The sequence below is a fragment of the Trachinotus anak genome, unplaced genomic scaffold (genome assembly GCF_046630095.1).
Source record: "Trachinotus anak isolate AG129_WGS33_773 ecotype Australia unplaced genomic scaffold, CSIRO_AGI_Tana_v1 ptg000028l, whole genome shotgun sequence".
Taxonomy (NCBI): Eukaryota; Metazoa; Chordata; class Actinopteri; order Carangiformes; family Carangidae; genus Trachinotus; species Trachinotus anak.
Genome location: NW_027273879.1, coordinates 11,894,555 through 11,912,353, shown reverse-complemented (window position 1 = coordinate 11,912,353; position 17,799 = coordinate 11,894,555). Strand labels below are relative to the sequence as shown.

Here is a 17,799-nt window from a genome sequence, read left to right as displayed (position 1 = left end):
GTCCCCCTCATGTAGGTAAATGGGGGTTGAGATAGCTTTCAATATAAAACCAATTTTACACACCATCATCTACAACCACACCCACACAAGCCAACTACGAACACAAAAATGATCATCTAGTTTAATCATCACCTCTTGACAAAGGGTCAGCAAAGATGGATATCATAACTTTCATGCAGCTGTACAGGTATAACTTATAAACTGGTAATATTTTATTATTAATACTGTGAATCATAGAGCAACATTTTACCACCTATCTTAACACAAAAGTTCCCAAACACCAGGCCTCTGAACATGGCTCAGCAAAAAAAAAAAAAACACTAAGATGACATAATGTTATGCACACTGTTATTTCCTTGAAGTTAGCGCAATCTGCCTATGTCGCTTCTCTCCTAAACACTCCATGTCACTCCCACCGCCCTCAACAACACAACACTGACTATGAATTTAGGTAAGTTATCAGTACACAAGGTAGCGACTTGGCTACTCAGCTATTTGCGACTGTAGACTCAAGCTCTCTCTACAATGATAGCTTTTTTTGGGGTGGTAGCCTTAACATATAAAAAAAAACATACTTTTTAACTCTATAATATTCATGGATTCATATTATTTCCATTAGTACCACCAGACTACTGTTTATAGCATACATTTACATTCATACACCATATCAATTTCTTTGAAGGCTGAACAACACTTAACTGATTCATGAACAATAAAGTTATGCTGATAAATATGTGGTGACAATCATGCTTTAATATGGTCACAATGTTACAGCCCCTCAGCACAAAAGCAAAGTATTGCCTGCCAATATGTCATGCTGTCTTTCGTAACATTCTCCTGATTAAAATCAGCTGGCACTGGACCAGTGTGCTGCCAAAACCAATTACAGAGAGAAACAGCTTGTTGTGATCACAGTTACAGTGATCAGCTGCTTACATGGATCACAAAGCTTGGAACAGAATCCTTCCTATACAAATGCTGGTTAAATAATTCACTTATAGTAAACAAGCAGTCAACCTACAGTGTTTTGGGTTTTTCATATGGAGAAAAAAAACAAAAACTGATGTAGCCTAATACTGCACTGTGTCATATGCTTTGGCTCTCTTCTAACTTATTTGTATGATGTTTTTGGATTGTTTTTGGACTGTCACAGCGCGCAGCAACCAGTAATGACCGTCCCTGCCTCCCCTCCAAACATAAGTTTATTTTGTGTGTGCATGTGTGTGCGTGTGTTGGGGAGGGGTGGGGGGCACATGTGTTTCCTGTACACACTTGGACACCATGTGATCTTCTCCAACCTCTACTCACTATAATCTACGGAGCTAATGCAAAATGTGGGCCATGGCTATAACAGACTAATGAGTTTATTGGTAACTGGTGGAGTGTTAATTAGTCAGCATTTGAAGTTAGACTGGTACTTCCAGTACTTGCCAAAAGGGACCCTCATATCATGGAGTTCATTGGGGCTTCACAGGGAAGGCACAGGTTAAACAGGCCTATAGCCCTGGCTCCACTTCCATCAATGCCCTGCATTCAGATATGGATGAACACCAAGTTCAGATGGAGTTAGGGCACAAAGAGGGCACTGGCTAGGACATCATGTGCATACATTGCAATACAGCACAAAGAGATACACACAAACAGGCTGAATACAGAAAGCACACAAAACAAATTAGGAGCTCGTACACGAGTATGGTATGTACAAATTTTAAAACAGGAGCTGAAAAGGGAAAGAATGAAGTAGTACAAGGGAAGATAATCTTTAATTAGTACCAATAACAATAGCAACATGAAAATGAATAAAAATTCCTCCCGAATTTATAATATTATTTATAATAGTACTGTTATCCAATATATTTCAATACTCTGATGACATTTTAGTTCTACCAACAAGGCCTTTTTTGTGTCTTAGCTTTGATAAGATTTAAAAAAAATAATAAATAAAAATCAATATGACTTACTCTATCCACATTTTGTTAAATCAAAAAGGAACTCAAGTTGCCTGTCAGAGTCAGATATAGCTGCACACGTTCGCCACACTTTTCTCTGTGTGTTTGTTGGCTGACGTACAAACCTGGAATGCTCTAGTGCTTCTGCAATAAATTCCTATCCAACTTTGTGTCCAGTGGCTATCAATACAGTGGCATTCTGATCCATTGTTATTGTTGTCTGAGTGAAAGTTGAGATTCCACTCATACCATTCATGTTAACGGAATAACAGCTTGGCTCCTACGTTATTTTGGTGTGAAACTTCTATTTGAGTTGACCCTCTTTCATTTTAAGTGTCCAAATCAGTTCAGGACATACAGGTAAATGGCAGCGAGAGCATGAATAAAGAAAAACTGTAAAGGCAGAGATAGGAAAAGAGCAAAGGAGAAAGGGAAGGGAGGAGGGAAATGTGACTAGGGACAGTGAAGAAAATGAGAGTGGGAGAGGAGAACAGAGGGGACGAAAGGGCAAGACCAACATCTTGTCACCACCTGGGACCCAGAGTGCTGCCCGGGGATGTTGCCTTTACATAAGAACAGTGGACTAATACACTCTTCTCAGTGCACAGTATGGCTAAACATCTACAGCAGGGCTAAGTCACCTCCAATCCTCAAACACATGTCCACACAGACAGGCCTATGCAAGCATACTGTGATTCTCTACCAAAATGAAACTAAACAGCTTCCTGTCATATTTGAACACATATACAGATGAGGTACATAGGCTAAACAATAACAAGGAAAAGCAGCTATAACAACCCTAATGTTAAAAATACCCCAGTTGAAATCACCATAATTTAATAATAATAATTGATTTATCCTTTCTGATAACAGACAAACCATTGTATGTCTCTTAATACAGGCATTAGGCTCTTTGGACTTAATGCAGGACTGCGCAGCGCTGACTTAACATTGCCCTCGATATTTCCATGAGACAGTCCTTAGATATAATTTTATGTGTCAAATGACTAATGTAAACTTGTGTGTGGCCTGAAAATGTTTTCAAACAACATATTTTTGTGTGAGTAAGCAATGTGTGTATAGCTTTTGAAAAGTCTGACATATTGAGGAGAACATTTATATATATTTTTAAAATAAAAACAACCATAGAACAGCTGCACATGCTGCAAGATTAGCCATAGTGTGGAACTCACTCAAGTGGGACACTCCAACTATGTGTCCTACTTGATGGCAGTCTTTTTATACTCCACCCCCATAGACACTGGCAGTTCACGCTAACCATAAAGTCAGTTGAAGTCAGTCAAAGTCTAACATAACTAATTTCTCGCCCTGGTCCAGACCAAAGTCGCATAACTGAATATAAAACAAAATTCAATCATGTTTTTCTGAATCTTTTGACTGTCAGAGCTAAAAACGACTAAAACAGCCAATGTTTTGAAATCTCATTCTTTCCTTTATAGAGAGGTAGTTAACTAAATATTTTGGTTCTCCTTTTATGAACTGGGTATACGTTCAAAAACTATTGGTTTAAATTAGTGAGTCACAAAATGATTATTCCTTTTAACAGAACCATTAAACAACACAATTTTCTTTTTGAAGAAAGTGTATACACTGTTAACTTGCATAATGCCTGTAATACGCTGACATGATCTACAGGGCAGCAGAGGTTGCCATCACAACTCTGGAGCACATGAGAGGGAAACTTATGAAACAGTAGCCCTGAGGTGTACTTCCAAAGAAGTAAAACATAACCAAAACTGTTGCCAAGGATATCAACAGTGAAACACAGACAGCCTACAGCAGAACCCAAAAACAATAAAGAAATTATAGCCGTTTGAATTAAATGTGTTTCAGTTGAAGAGATCAAAATATAACCAAGTGTAAAAACAGAAAGGACACACCTGTTATGGGTAAAAAGTCTATCTCAGTAATGGCTTCAGCTTGGGCAAAGATTTAGAAACCATCAGAGGTGATGTGGACATCTGGCTGATGCATCCTAAAATTAAGAACCTGTTCCTGTTTGAGGTCAGTCTTTCCAATCACCACACCACCAACATTAGGGGATCACAGGGCTTAGGTGTGTCCTGATATATTTTAACAAAGACAGTACTTGTGGTCTTACCTTTGTTATAAGAGTGCGGTACTCTTCTACCTGGTGGTCATTGTTATGGCAGCCTGCCAGGAGCTGCCACACCTCCCCACGAAGAGCCTCAGGAATGCCACTCCGCACCAAGGCTGGCAGCTGCCTTGGACGTACTGATAAGTTCATATGCCTGGGAGAGGAGAGGAGAGGAGAGGAGAGGAGAGGAGATTATTCAATGCGGCTTATTCAATAAATCTTCAAAGTATGGAACACTGCTGACTCCCTCATTACATGCAATTGTGCAGCTGCAATCTTCAGTGCACACCTAACGACACTATCCACCCAAAACAATGTTTTCCTTGGACCTAGGTTGTGTCTAAAAAGGCTTACTATCAGCTTTATAGATGGTCTGCTGGGACAGAATCATGACACTGAGAAGGAGTTATCACCTAAGACCAAAAATATAATGATTTACATACATAGCAGTCTTTCAAATTTCCAGCCATTCCTCCCACAGTGGATACAATCAATCAAGGACTCAAAGGTCACTGTTTCAGAATGTACAATCTGTTCTCATTTTGTACAAAAAATACATGGTACTTAATCTATCCATGAAATTCCTTTTAACATTGGCATTTCCTTATTTCAACTTAATATCTTTAGCAGGATGTGAAAACAATAGACTATACAAGACAATAACCAAATACAAAATTACAGCAACAATACCCAGCAACCTATCGCAATTCCTTCCCTCCTTCCTCATCTTCACATTTAAATGTTATATCATGCTGTGTACAGAGATATACACTGTATGCAGCATTAAATAAACTCCTGCCAGCACACTAGTAAGTGTCAAAGACAGAATTAGAGATACAGAGAGATACGGAGAAAGTACAATTTTAGGCACAGCTGTATCTACCAACTATTGCCTGACTGGCACCGAAAGAAAACCCTGAATCCCTGATGATTCTCTCACTTTTTCCCCTTTCTTAATTCATCCCTCTCCATTTTCTGAGTTTGTTTTGTTTATTTGTTCCGACCGTCAGGTTATGCAATACGTGGCATTTTCTGCAGAGACTGAGAGGGGAGAAACAAAAGTATACTGTGTATGTGTGCGTGCATGCATGTGTGAGTGCATGTGATGTAAGTAATGCCAGGCCTGGTCCTTAGGGACATAAGATTGTAAAGGGCTTTCTGTGATTTGCCTCTCTGTGCTCCCTGAGTGCTACATCCCACAATGCCACAACACATGCTCTCATTATGACAGACTGGTCTTATGATTCCTTTCTTTATTTAGGCATTCATTTTATCAGAGAGGTGAGACAAATACCTCCAAAACATTCAGGGATTATCAATGGACATTATAAACACACGAATCTAGTCAGTAATGAAGAAAAAACAAACAAACAGATGTATTATGATAAACATATATAAGGTAAAACATATTTGACTGTTCTCCTAAGAAACATACACACACAAGAACAGAGAAAGAAAGAGAGGCATGCTGTGCAGTGTGTGTGTGTGTGTGTGTGTGTGTGTGTGTGTGGGTGGGGTGGGGTGGGGTGGGGGGGGGGCTTAACTTTCAGCTAATTACAGTCCAAGCATTTTCTATTCAGTTCATCACAAGCTTTTGATTAAAAACAAATGCAGTAATGGGAGAGGGGAAGCCATCTTAATAAGCTGCTTATCAAGAACTCCTGCCTGCTTCTCTTTCTTTCACAGTACACAGTACATCCGCTAAGCCCCACACACAGAACTGAGTTATTTGCGTGTACATGCATGTGCACGTTCTTTGCTACAGCGATAGAAGGGGAAGGACAGAGTGAACGAGGGAACAAAGCCTTACCACTTGGATAACAAGTCTCCCCACGTCTCCAGGATCTTCTCTGCACACTCCTTGGAAACATCACCTGATCCACTGAGTAACGGCTCATCATTATCTGGACACACAGGCGTACAAACAAAGAGTGTTGCCCTTTAAATACTCAAAAGATATGCAACTCACCAGAGCCCACACATGTGTACTGAAAATGATTAAATGAATATGAGAAGTTAAAATATGGATGCTTCCTAATTCACAGAGATTTGGTGTTTTGTACAGTCATTCAAACTTTCTGCTCACTAGTGTTATTGAGATGGTGAGCATACAGTATGTACTCCACATGCTTTGTTTTAAGGACTTTGATGAAATTTTTATATCACAGCCTATTGATCCTCTGGTTTGATGTTGTGTTATGTTGTATACTGTATAATGTGTTGCATCTAAGTTATAATGTGAACTGCATCTGAGCTGTGTACATGATATACTCAACTTGAGCTACAGCTCTCGCAAATTGTTTGGTCTCTTATATCAACTTTACATTGTGTCAGCTGAAAAGACTGTACTATCTATACCACATTGTTTCTAAATATTCACAAGCATGAAGCAATCAATGGACATGAAGTCCAAAAACTGAGATCAAACTGTACCAAAAGGCCAGTGGACCAAAGACTGACACTTACACAGATACAGGGAGTACCTCAGTTATGCTCTCTGCCTTTCATTGTCATTGCTAACTCACATTCACACACCCACCCACCCACCCACACACCCAAACACACACAAACACACACACACAAACACACACACACAAACACACACACACACACACACACACACACACAAACACACACACACACCCACCCACCCACACACCCACACACAAACACACACAAACACACACACACACACACACACACACACAAACACACACAAACACACACACACACACACACACACACACACACACACACACACACACACACACACACACACACACACACACACCCCACTACTAGCTAAGTACTTTGTGAGGATACAGTACAAGCAGTTCTGTAACACAGTGTCTGATCTCCCACGGGATTTCATCTCCTGCGGACCACAAGCCTATTTCTGGTCCAGCCCCACAGGGCACAGGAGTTTTAAATTTTTACATAGTGTATCACTGATTGAGTCAAAGGCTGAAAATGCTTAAGTACCAAATATCTGGAAGTTTGCAGCATAATTCAGTCGGGCTGCCGACTGGTTAACCTTATGTAATTTCATTGTGCTGCACAGTACTTCTTTTATTGTTGTGTGTTGGAGGTACTTGCTTCTATATGAGGTCAGTCCTGACCAAGGACACCACAATGTTTACCTCAGTGCTTTAGAGTAAAAGCAAACCATAATTTGTGTCTTGCCAGTTAAGTCTCTGCTGTTCATGCGTCTTATGATCAAGTACATCAAGTGGGTCAGAGTTAAGACCGTTTTCATATGGTTCTGCTCATCAGTCTTCTTCTGTGGCTCTCTGTGGTCATATTTGTTAATAATATTTTCATATGGCTTATATAGAGAAATTATTTTCATTGCAAAATCAGGAATTAGATTTTTAATTACATGTTTGCTATCCCTCTGTCCTCTCTATTCGTACAGAGTATTCCATTCAAAGAAAATCCCAGAAATGACTAAGCAAAAAAAAAAAAAAGACATCAAATCACCTTCCTCTTCATCATCCTCAGGTGGTGAAGGAACCATGGTACCAGGCCCTGTGGGCAGGATGCCGGGACTGGCTGTGGTCTTTCGTTTCTCTCTCTCAGTCTCACTTTCCAAACTCACCACCTCATAAAGTGTGTCAGAGGCAGGACTCTTACGCTCCTTACGCTCCATCTGAAGAGAGAGCACATAAAAGAGACTATAGGAAAAAGTGTCTCAGTGTATTAACAAACTGAATGCTGTGCATTATTCTAGGTCACATCTGATTATTTGGTGCAATTCACAGTGAGCATCCCTTGAACTGAACTGATTTAATCATAGATGGAAAATTGTGCCATGACTTGACTTGACTTGACTTACCTGGCGTAGTTTAAGGTAGAAGGTCTCAGTGTAGCTACGCTTGCTGAAGGGCCAGAACAGCCTGTCATTTGGGGAGCACACTCTGACCCTCGTCTCCAGCAGAAAACGGACCGGCTCCTCCACCTCTGTGATCACCAGGTCAACTGCTGTTGTCATGTACATGAATTTATCTAGAAAAACAAAGAAAACCAGCTAAATTGTCATCCCCGGGACTGATTCATTTTTGTTAATCAAACCCATAACTGGGTGATTTATAAAAACACTGGAGTTTGATATGGTGTTTAAAGCTGGATTGGTGGTGTAGAAGTCACTGCATTACCATGGAACAAAATCAGTGCCTGAATGTGTTCTTCTGTGTTTCATTACTAATTTTCCAGTAACATCCATGTGCAGTCTGCTCAAACTGCTTCTGTGTTGCATGCAACATTGCTTTTCAGTACAGTTTCCACGTCTATTCACTGTAGCCATAATTTTACCATTAACTGCTCTTTCACAGCTTGATTTGAGGATTTACCAACCAGTGGAAAGTGAATTTAACACTTGGAAATGTTTCAAATATTGGTGTGACATTATGAGTAAATAAACAAATACCTATTCAGTAAAATATGAACAGCTGAAAATCATTCTGTTGTATTTGAATTTTTCGACAGATTTCTGGCTGTTACCTTTGGGCGTTTCCTCATTCACAGGCTGGAACTGAGGCGTGTTGGGGTTCCAGCTTCCTGTGATGATGTAAGACTTCCCGTCAGAGCTCTTTCCCATTGACTCCTGAAGGGGCACAAGTCGGAGGAAGTTAGCAAAAACACACACACACACACACACACACAAAAACATACAATGACAAGACAAACGCATGAAAACAGCCACCCACCAGGTCCAGCAGGTGCATATCGCTGTTCTTCACATTTTTCCCCGGGCTGAGCAGGAGACCAAAACACCTGGAGAAGCACAAACAAACAAATAAATATGCACATAAAGACACATATACACAGAGGGAGGCAAGAGAGGGAGGGAGAGAGAAGTGACGTGAAAAGAATTACATAAGAAAAAGAAAAAAAGAAAAGCCCAGGAGCGGGAACTAGAGACAGAACAGTAAATCTCTCTATAGAGTAAAACCAGTTGTTAAACACCACATATATTACTGCAAATAGCTTCCTGGACTGATCCTTTAACACAGACCAGAACATGGAGAATATTAAACACAGTACTTCTATCCTCACCTTCTCTGGGTTCTTCAAACAATAACAAACCACCGTGAAAATGGAAGTTCACAAAAAAAAAGTGATGGAATGTTTAAATTTCAACAGATTTATTAAAGCGTGGAAAATGAGGAGCCTCGGAGGCAGACTCACATCAATCACCATCTTACAACTGTGCCGGAACACTTAAAACCTGACATGGGCCGACACACGGATGTAAAGATGTTCGCCGGTGTGTGTTTATCAATTATAGCTGAGTGATTCCTTTCTTGGGAATGTCTGGTCATATTTGAAGTAAGACTGTAGCAAATAGAGGGATCTATGTCAGTCTGATAAGGTGCATGACAGATTCTCTCCTCAAATATTTTCCTTATACAGGAAAATTCCAAATTGACAAATATCTTAAACTTATATCCTCCATTCCCTTGGTTGCTAGCATCATTCAGTTTAGGCATGCTTTGTCATGTTTAGAAATATTGTTTTAAAATCTTCTGAAAGTAGCAAAAGGAACTTTAAAAAGCACTGAACACATGGGTCTTTCTGTATCATGTTCATGTTGTAACATCCAATCAGTGATGATGACCCTTGTCGACAAACATTAACAGTCAGTGATCCTATGGCACTGTACAGTAATCTAATACCTTTGAGGATCCTGCTCTGAAGTTGTGTATGTGCGCATGAGTGTGTAAGTGTATGTGCTTTATTTTACCTCTCAATGGCTAGTTCCTTATTGGAGGTCTGCTGGACATAAATCACTATTTTCTTATCCATTCCTGCACGCAGCTTGAAGCTCTGCTTGTCCTTGTCTTTTGCTACAGCACTGAAAATGAAATAACACAAAATAGTATTGAACAAATTTTCAGTAGCAAAAAGAGCATCAATGGAAAAAAACTGAGATGAATGACAATTACATATTTAGTAAAATTATGAAGCAGACAGACTAAGAGGTCTGGCAGTGACGGCAGATTTACTGACGTTTGAAGCTGAAACCTTATATCAGGAAATAACCCAATGACATTACATTTGAAATACTATTTGACCACAGGCCAACTTGACAGGTTGTTTCAATTATATTTATACTTGGAGGAAAATAATAAATAGAGTGTCTACTTTTGTTCACAAATTACATAAGAATTTGAATCACAAAGAATTAAAACAAATAGTGCTTCTTCTGTTGGATGACTACATCAGTGCAATTTATCACTTATCATTCAATCAGTCAGCCAAAAATGAAGACCGTTTCTCATGTTTAGAACTGGCCTTTTTATCAAAATAAAAGTGTGCAAAAGAGTCAGTTTCAAACATGCTCTGGTTCTGGTTCTTTTCCTGCTCTGAAAGCAGAGACGTCTGAGACAGGAACAGTACTCAACAATCTCCAAACCCTCGCTTACACAAATTCCTGAGGAAATACTGGAGAAACCCTTGAGTCTTGAGTAAAAAAATAAAAAACCATTGATCAATTTGAAATCTACTGCAAACATCTGGAACCTGCTGTGATTTCAGGCAGTGTTCAGATCACAAAAGCTTGTTGTTTTCATGTGATTTAATATACCAGATAAAGCTTAGTCAATCAGACTATCAGACTGAGTCAAGGTTTACAGTGGAAGTAGGTCCTCTGACTACAGATAAACAGGCTTCTTTAAATCCTACTAAATGAAAAAATTTAAGTACATTCTATTTATATATAATTTTAAAAATATTATACTGTGTCTTTGTACAGTTTGTATAGAGTTTTCCTTTTCTTATTTGCACAAGGAAAAATTACTTACACACAAAAACAGCCTATGTGTAGTTGCATGTGAAAGCTGTTTGCTTGGAAGTCAGCAAACTAAAAATAATCAAGCAAGAGCTAATGAGGAGGAAATATCTGCTGGCTAAAAATAATCACAAGCATTTTTTTGTTTGTTTTGTTTTGTTTTCCACATAAGCTGAGTATCTGAGGCTGTTTGTGAACACACGGAAGTGACTCAGTAATATGGGAAAACAAAATCAAAAAGGTCAGGGAAGATGGTTTGAATTAAGCAAACACAGGAACTTTCTGTTATTTTTTACTTATCAACATGTGAAAAAGTTTGTGTGTGGGTGGGTGTGTGAGATCTTAATTAACAGAAGTGATAAAATTATAATTACTGTGATGCTTTTTGGTGATATTTTAAACATTTCACGGTTACTTTAATAACTTTCACGTTTCATTTACTGGCATGTTCTTTTTGTATGTAAACCAATTAGATGATGCTTCCCTCATGGGCAGCATTTACTTCACATGCTGTCATCCCCGGAAAGGTTTGTGACTTTTGTAACTAGGTCACTCAAAGCTGTGCTCACTTTGAACAACACTTAATCCCCAAAAGTAGGGCTGCACGCTTCTGTGTTTATGTAATTTGGTGAGAAAATCTGGTCATTTGGTAGCCATTTCCATTCAAAGCTCTTTAAACATTTTGTTCGGAAGAGTGTGCCTCTGCCACCAGAAATCAAACTCTTCTTCCTAGTTTTTCAAAAAACAAGACACTGCCCAAGACATTCAATACAGGCTGGATTTGATGAATAAAGCTGGTGTCCAAAACAATACACAGTCTGATGACAGAGATTTAACTAGATGAAAAAAAAAAGATTATCCAATTATTCTAATGATCAATCAATCTTTGCATAGGTACTTTCTGTTAGTTAACATCTACATTTGTGGTAAATATTATGTGTTAGCAGTGGTTAGTTGTTCTAATTGTTTAATTTAGGGCTGCGTGATGTGTAATATGCCTACTTGCATAGTGCTTGGAAGAAATCGAGTTACTGTATTACAATCTGCAAAAAAAAGGTTAATTTAAGTTAGAAAGAAACTGATAGCTGGCTATTAGCCACCTGGAGTCACGACAGTCCTGTAAACAGTGACATGAATAATTTCCTATATGTGGACCTGCTGCAGTTTGTGGGATTATCGTGACTGCTGATTCAGTAGCATCTGCTACTGGCGGACTGTGTGTAACTATATGGGATAGCATTTATTTTTCAAAATATGCATAAAGATGACGCCCTTGAAAATGGTGCAGGTTTTTTATCATTCTGGCTCAAATGTGTTGCACATGTATACCCACATGTACACTTGTCTATATGATTCCAGACGTCTGTGTAGCTCCAAAGCAGCTGTTAGGTATCATAAATAATGATGATATGCTCTACACAAAATACATAATATGTATAATATGTAAATGTCTGTCCCACCTGAAGGTACCCTTGCCATCATCCTCCTTGATCTCCAGGCTGACGGTGAAGGTAAACAAGTCACTGTCAGGGGTGAGTGGAGCTGCCTGCTGAGATGACAGAACTGCCTTCTTCGCTGACCGCCGAAATGCTGTGGCAAAGCTATACAGTATCCTACTGACCTGAAGAGAGAGTGTTGAGCTGATGTTATTTGTTAGGTAATTTTGAACATTAAAAAGAGCACTTGTCCTCTTTCAATACATCAACTACTTTGTTCATTGAAACACATTCCCTGTAAGCACCTAATTATTTCTGTTTTAATAGGAGCTCATGGCCTTTATTGGCCTCTATTCAGCAAAAAGTAGAAATTATCACAGCTCAGGTGAAATTTATTTACAACTCAACTCTGTCGTCCCAACACCCACCCCCTGAATTGCTTTAAGTTGTAGACACAAGTTGGTTAGTTAACTAATTAGAGCAGAAATGCAATAGAAAATGTCTACTGAAGAGATCACATACAATATTGCATGGTAAAATACCGTATGGTGGGTTTTTTGGGCTTTGGCTCAAGGTTCAGCAGCTCCTGCAGCTGAAATGTCTTGTGGACCATAAAGTTGAGTTTTGTAAGCCAAAACAACCAGCACCAGGCAAAGTAATCAGTGAGTCATTATTATTGATTAAAAACTCAATCCAGCCTCTGCAGATCTGTTATTTTCATTTTGTGATATGGGGCACTAAAAAGCTAACCTAATGACCCACTACTCTACTGACTGCAGACCCTCCAAACTATTAACCATTCTGAGTTTTAATCAACATAATGATTCATATTTGCCTGTGTATCAGAGCTTGGTGGTACTGTTTCTATTAACATCAAACACAGAGGACTCACTCCTCGCAGAGACTGGAGGGTTCTGCTAAATCTCCAACCCCAAAGAGGAGCAGAGTTGGAGGTGGGGCAGAGAGAGACTGCCAAGTGTGGAAAAATGGGTGGTAATGATTTATTTACATTCACTAAACATACTTTTCCACTCCGAAGACTTTAGATTTGCGAGCTTTGCATTTAGCCAAGAAAAAGTCTTTTATTTTATTTTTGATTATTATGAAGCAGACGTGTGCGTGATAATAAACAGTGCTCTGTCTCAAATAGGGGCCCATAGCACAGTGGTTTTGGATCATTGCTAATTCTGGTAAACAGTGGATCTTGGGGGTTAGTGACTGAGAGATGGTGTGGGGAAACTGCTGTTATCAATAAATAACACAATCTTTTGCTTTTTTCAAAGCCAGAATATAAAGCAGCTTCTAACCTCTCCTGCACAAAGCCTTTGTTATATTCCTGGTACAGTAGAAGGATGTTAGGGGATTGCAGGGGGTTTATTTATTCAGAAACAATGGGGGACTGGATGTAAGAGATGGGGGATGAGCAGAGGTAGATGGGGGGGTCACCCCCTGTATTGATGAAATTATGACATTTAACACAAAGGAATTGTTGTTCTGTGCTATTCTAATCAATGCAAGGGCCAAAACCAACCAAATGTCTGCAAATGGCGTTTTCATTCTTTGTGCAGTGGAAAGAAGCTCTATCAGGAGTGGACAGTTTCACAAGTAATTTAAGATGGTATTGAGTGCTTCTTTTATAACAGTGGAAAGATTCTGCTGCTCTGTTTTTCTATTGTAGTTTTTTTTTTTTCTTTTTTTTTTCTCTCCAGGGAAACTGTCAATTACCCCACAAAAAAAATATGGCAGATCACTGCAACTAGAAAACAACAGTTGACTCAAACAAAAAAAAGTTGTTAAGCATATGTATTTGGAAACAAGGAGAGTTGTTTCAGCTCCCTCTGATATTTTCAAGCATTACCAAAAATACAAATTTATTTTTTTTTTTACCTTTTCTCTTAACTGCTGGAGATTTGTTCAAAGGCTCTGTCCAAATTTTGTTTTTTATGCAAACATTTAAAAATATAACAACTGACCTACATGCAGAATGTTTAAAAGTTACTGTTTTTACTCTCAAATCTCTTAAGGCATTTAATTACATGAAGTGTTTTGGATTTCTAATCAGAGCTGTAGCCTTTAAAGATCTGGAATTTGTTAAGTGTCCTGTTACACTGTTTTTACTTTCCATCCAGGATATTCTTATTATTTCTTCTTTGGCAGCATTATCTGTATGTGTGTACTGACATGAAGCATTGAGACATTTTCAGCTGATGTCATGGCAACAATCTGTATCCATTTGCCACCGTCCAATTTGTGTTTGTGTGATTTAATTTGTGTTAGGAGCCAAAATCACTTTAGTGAAACAAATCTATTGAAGCCATACTGATTTGAATCACACAGCACTAGATGTATATGTCTGGAAGGGAGCAGTAAGTTTATGGTCAAAGAAAAAAGATGTTGGGTTTGAGACTTCGCAGGGCTCTGAATCACCATCAACACCAGAAGACTGGGAATTCTTAGAAGCCAGCCTTGGGGTCTGACTAGGAGGTCTGGCACTAAGGAGGCAGAGTAGGCCTGAGGAGGTGATTTGCTTTCTGTATGAACAGTTCTATCCAAAATTTAAAAGTCTACTTAATCAAAGAAAGTACACTGAATCTAAAAAAAACATATGGTTACAAAACCTTGAAAGAAGGAAATTAAGTTATTTTTGAAATTGTCTATAATAATGCTTCAGATGCTCTTCACAATTTGATTAAATAATTGGGTCAGTTGCTCAAAGCAAATGAGACATCTGTGGTAAATAAAACAGTAAACACTTTCAGTCCAACTGTGATGGACTGCCACAAGGTTACTTCACAAATGATTTGGAAAGTTTGTGTAAGTATGCAATCAGAAAATTATTTTCAAAAAGATGACACTGACACATAAACACAAAATGTGTATCTTTAAGATGGCTACGGTGTCCAAAAAAATTGATTTCAAAATAAATAAGTAAAACCACCTTAGTGGGTAAATGCAGTTGTTTCATAGATCATAGGAGTTGTTTACAGAGGATTTGAGGCTGATGTGAGGCATATGACTGGAGCAGTTTTTTCCTGAAGGAGGAGGCAAACCAATGGGCTGACTCACTGCAGTCTAATAGTGCGAATGAGAGACCAGAAGAAAGCCAGAGGCAGTGTAGATTGGTTTGTTGCTGGGGGACTGGAAGGAAGAGAGGGGTGTGTGCAAGAGGAAGACTGTGAGGAAGAAGGAGACAAAGATGTCCGGTTGCTAGATAAAGAGTTGAATTACTATGCACTAATGATTATTATTGCATTAGTGTTTTAGTGTGAGCATGTGTGTTACGGGTGGGTGTCTGGGAAACTGATAAAGTGGCGTCTGTCTGGGGGCTGTTCGTGACATTGAAGGAGAGTGATTCCATGAGGGAGAAATCAGGTCACTGAACATTGAAGCAGCACTTTAACCCAGTTTCATGAGTAGATTCCCTATTCTCTTCTTTTATATTTCTGGTGAATCTGCTGTATTTAAGCAATGACACTTCTTCTTTCCTATAAGTTGGCTTGGGGGATTGTGTGTACTTTGTGTGTGGTGTTCATGTGCATTTCAGTGCATGACATAATCCCTTGGGGACCAGTGAGAAACCTCCAACACTGACAGTGAACCCTGAGGGACCAGCTACAGGGAGATCACCAATGTAAGGCAAGGTTAACCAGGATACTGCTGGCCATATCAGTGTGTACACAAGTGTAAATATGTGAGTAGACGAGACAGAAAAAGTGTGAAAAAAAGAGAGGAGAGTGCAAAACACAGCACAGCATTTATAAGAGGAGCTTTTGCTCCCCCTCTGGTTCTCTATCTGAATAACAGCAACATTACTCACAGTTGTTTTGTTTTTTTTAATGTGTGAGTTTGTGTTAAATGTGTATTCACTAAAAATTGTTACATGTGAGTTAAAAAATAATCAATTATTGACTCACCGCTTCTTGGATTTGGCAGCGGAACACATGGATCCTGAAGATCTCGGCATTGTAGTGGCTCTCAGTGAAAGCAAAGCAGTCACTCTCTGGAGTGCCATCATGACCGCGCACACAGAACAGAATCTTGTAGATAGGGTAGTTGGCAATCTCCATACTGTTATGGGGGTCCAACAACCTGTTAAAATATAAATTATTATGTTGCTGTTTGGTATCTTAAGTCGCTACAGCACAGATATTTTTGTTATGTGCACTGTCTGTTTGACTCTGTGTGTGGAGGATGAAATAATGTGCATCCCTAGAATAGAGCCAGATCCAGTCGTAGAGTGACATTTAATTGGATCACATTTTCATATTCTGGTATTTGAGCATTTCCATGTTACGTCATATCTCATGGTATAATGTTACTGTTAGTTGCAGCAGCGGGAGCACAGTTTATTTTATGTTTTCTCATATCTTCTGCTGATGTTAACCTAACATGACCAGTACTAAGAGTAGAAGTAGAAACCAGATGGCTCCAGCAGGGGGAGCACAGATGTTGAGTCAGTACAAACATAACCTGAAGAAAGTTTGTGTCTGTCCTCTTTCATACAAATATCCCGCCTTTCAGGTATGAGTCCACTCATCATAACGGTTTATTTTTGTGAATGTGTTAGATGAATATGTATACATGCTCAGGAAGATGTTTGTGTTCTTCTGAATAGTGAAGTAAATTATCTGACAATGACTACGCTATCCACCTTAAAATAATCCCTTGTAATGCTGATTGCACCATCACCTATGGAGCTGTGGTATACTGTAGCTATGGCTGGTGTTGTAGCGTGTAACCTATTTAGTGCTTCCTGAAATTCCACTGTGTGAGTTGTGTTTCTGAAATATGATTTGAAGATTAGAAATACACTGTTCCACATTGATGTGCTTGTTATTTTACATATCTTATTACTGATGTTGGTTTGGTGTCAGCACTGCAGATGTTTGGCAGGATTGTACACATGAGCTGAAGAAGTTTGTGTCCATCATCTTTCATACAAATACCCCTCTTTTCAGGGTCTTTACATCTGTATATCACACACACATACCTTACAGTGTACTGTAGAACTGAAATTGATAATCCATATGTTAAATCATTTCACCATATGTTCTCCTCACCTGACAGTGCCTTCGGACACGCCTGGCACAGACAGTGTGACATCCAGGGGGAGTTGGCACTGCCCTCTGAGGATACTCATCATACGGAGGGCCTCCACCTCACTGCGGGGGGCGTTGACTGATGCACATCCTAGATATGTCAGCTGGCTGAACACAACACTGTCCTCATCTGGAATGGGACTGCTAGGACTGCCCTCTGATGATGATTCATCTGCTGCAAAGTGGCAATGAAAAGATGAAAAGAAATGAAAGGAAAGAAAAGAATTATTTTATGACTTCGATATGGAATATGGAATTTAGCAGGGTAGGTGAGAAGGACAGCAGTCATATCAATTAGATAAATTCATGCAACAAATGAATAAAGGAGGCAAAGTAAATGGCAAGAAGATATTGCAACAATCTCTGCTACAAGGATAAAAAAAAAAATGAAATGAGGCATGTGGAA

At 39.1% G+C, this 17,799-nt stretch overlaps 1 protein-coding gene across 3 annotated transcripts in view; it reads right to left on the bottom strand.

The window, feature by feature from the left end:
* LOC139611226 (rab GTPase-activating protein 1) overlaps nucleotides 1-17,799 on the bottom strand; it is a 71,617-nt gene that overhangs the window by 39,270 nt on the left and 14,548 nt on the right. For all 3 annotated transcript variants that reach the window (XM_071465694.1, XM_071465696.1, XM_071465695.1), the window contains 10 exons: nucleotides 17,355-17,568; nucleotides 16,209-16,383; nucleotides 12,319-12,479; nucleotides 9,812-9,922; nucleotides 8,775-8,841; nucleotides 8,569-8,671; nucleotides 7,904-8,073; nucleotides 7,549-7,717; nucleotides 5,879-5,972; nucleotides 4,072-4,222 (listed from right to left, as the gene is read on the bottom strand). In XM_071465694.1, the coding sequence (XP_071321795.1) occupies nucleotides 4,072-4,222; nucleotides 5,879-5,972; nucleotides 7,549-7,717; nucleotides 7,904-8,073; nucleotides 8,569-8,671; nucleotides 8,775-8,841; nucleotides 9,812-9,922; nucleotides 12,319-12,479; nucleotides 16,209-16,383; nucleotides 17,355-17,568 (1,415 nt within the window). The remainder of the gene's footprint in view (nucleotides 1-4,071; nucleotides 4,223-5,878; nucleotides 5,973-7,548; nucleotides 7,718-7,903; nucleotides 8,074-8,568; nucleotides 8,672-8,774; nucleotides 8,842-9,811; nucleotides 9,923-12,318; nucleotides 12,480-16,208; nucleotides 16,384-17,354; nucleotides 17,569-17,799) is intronic.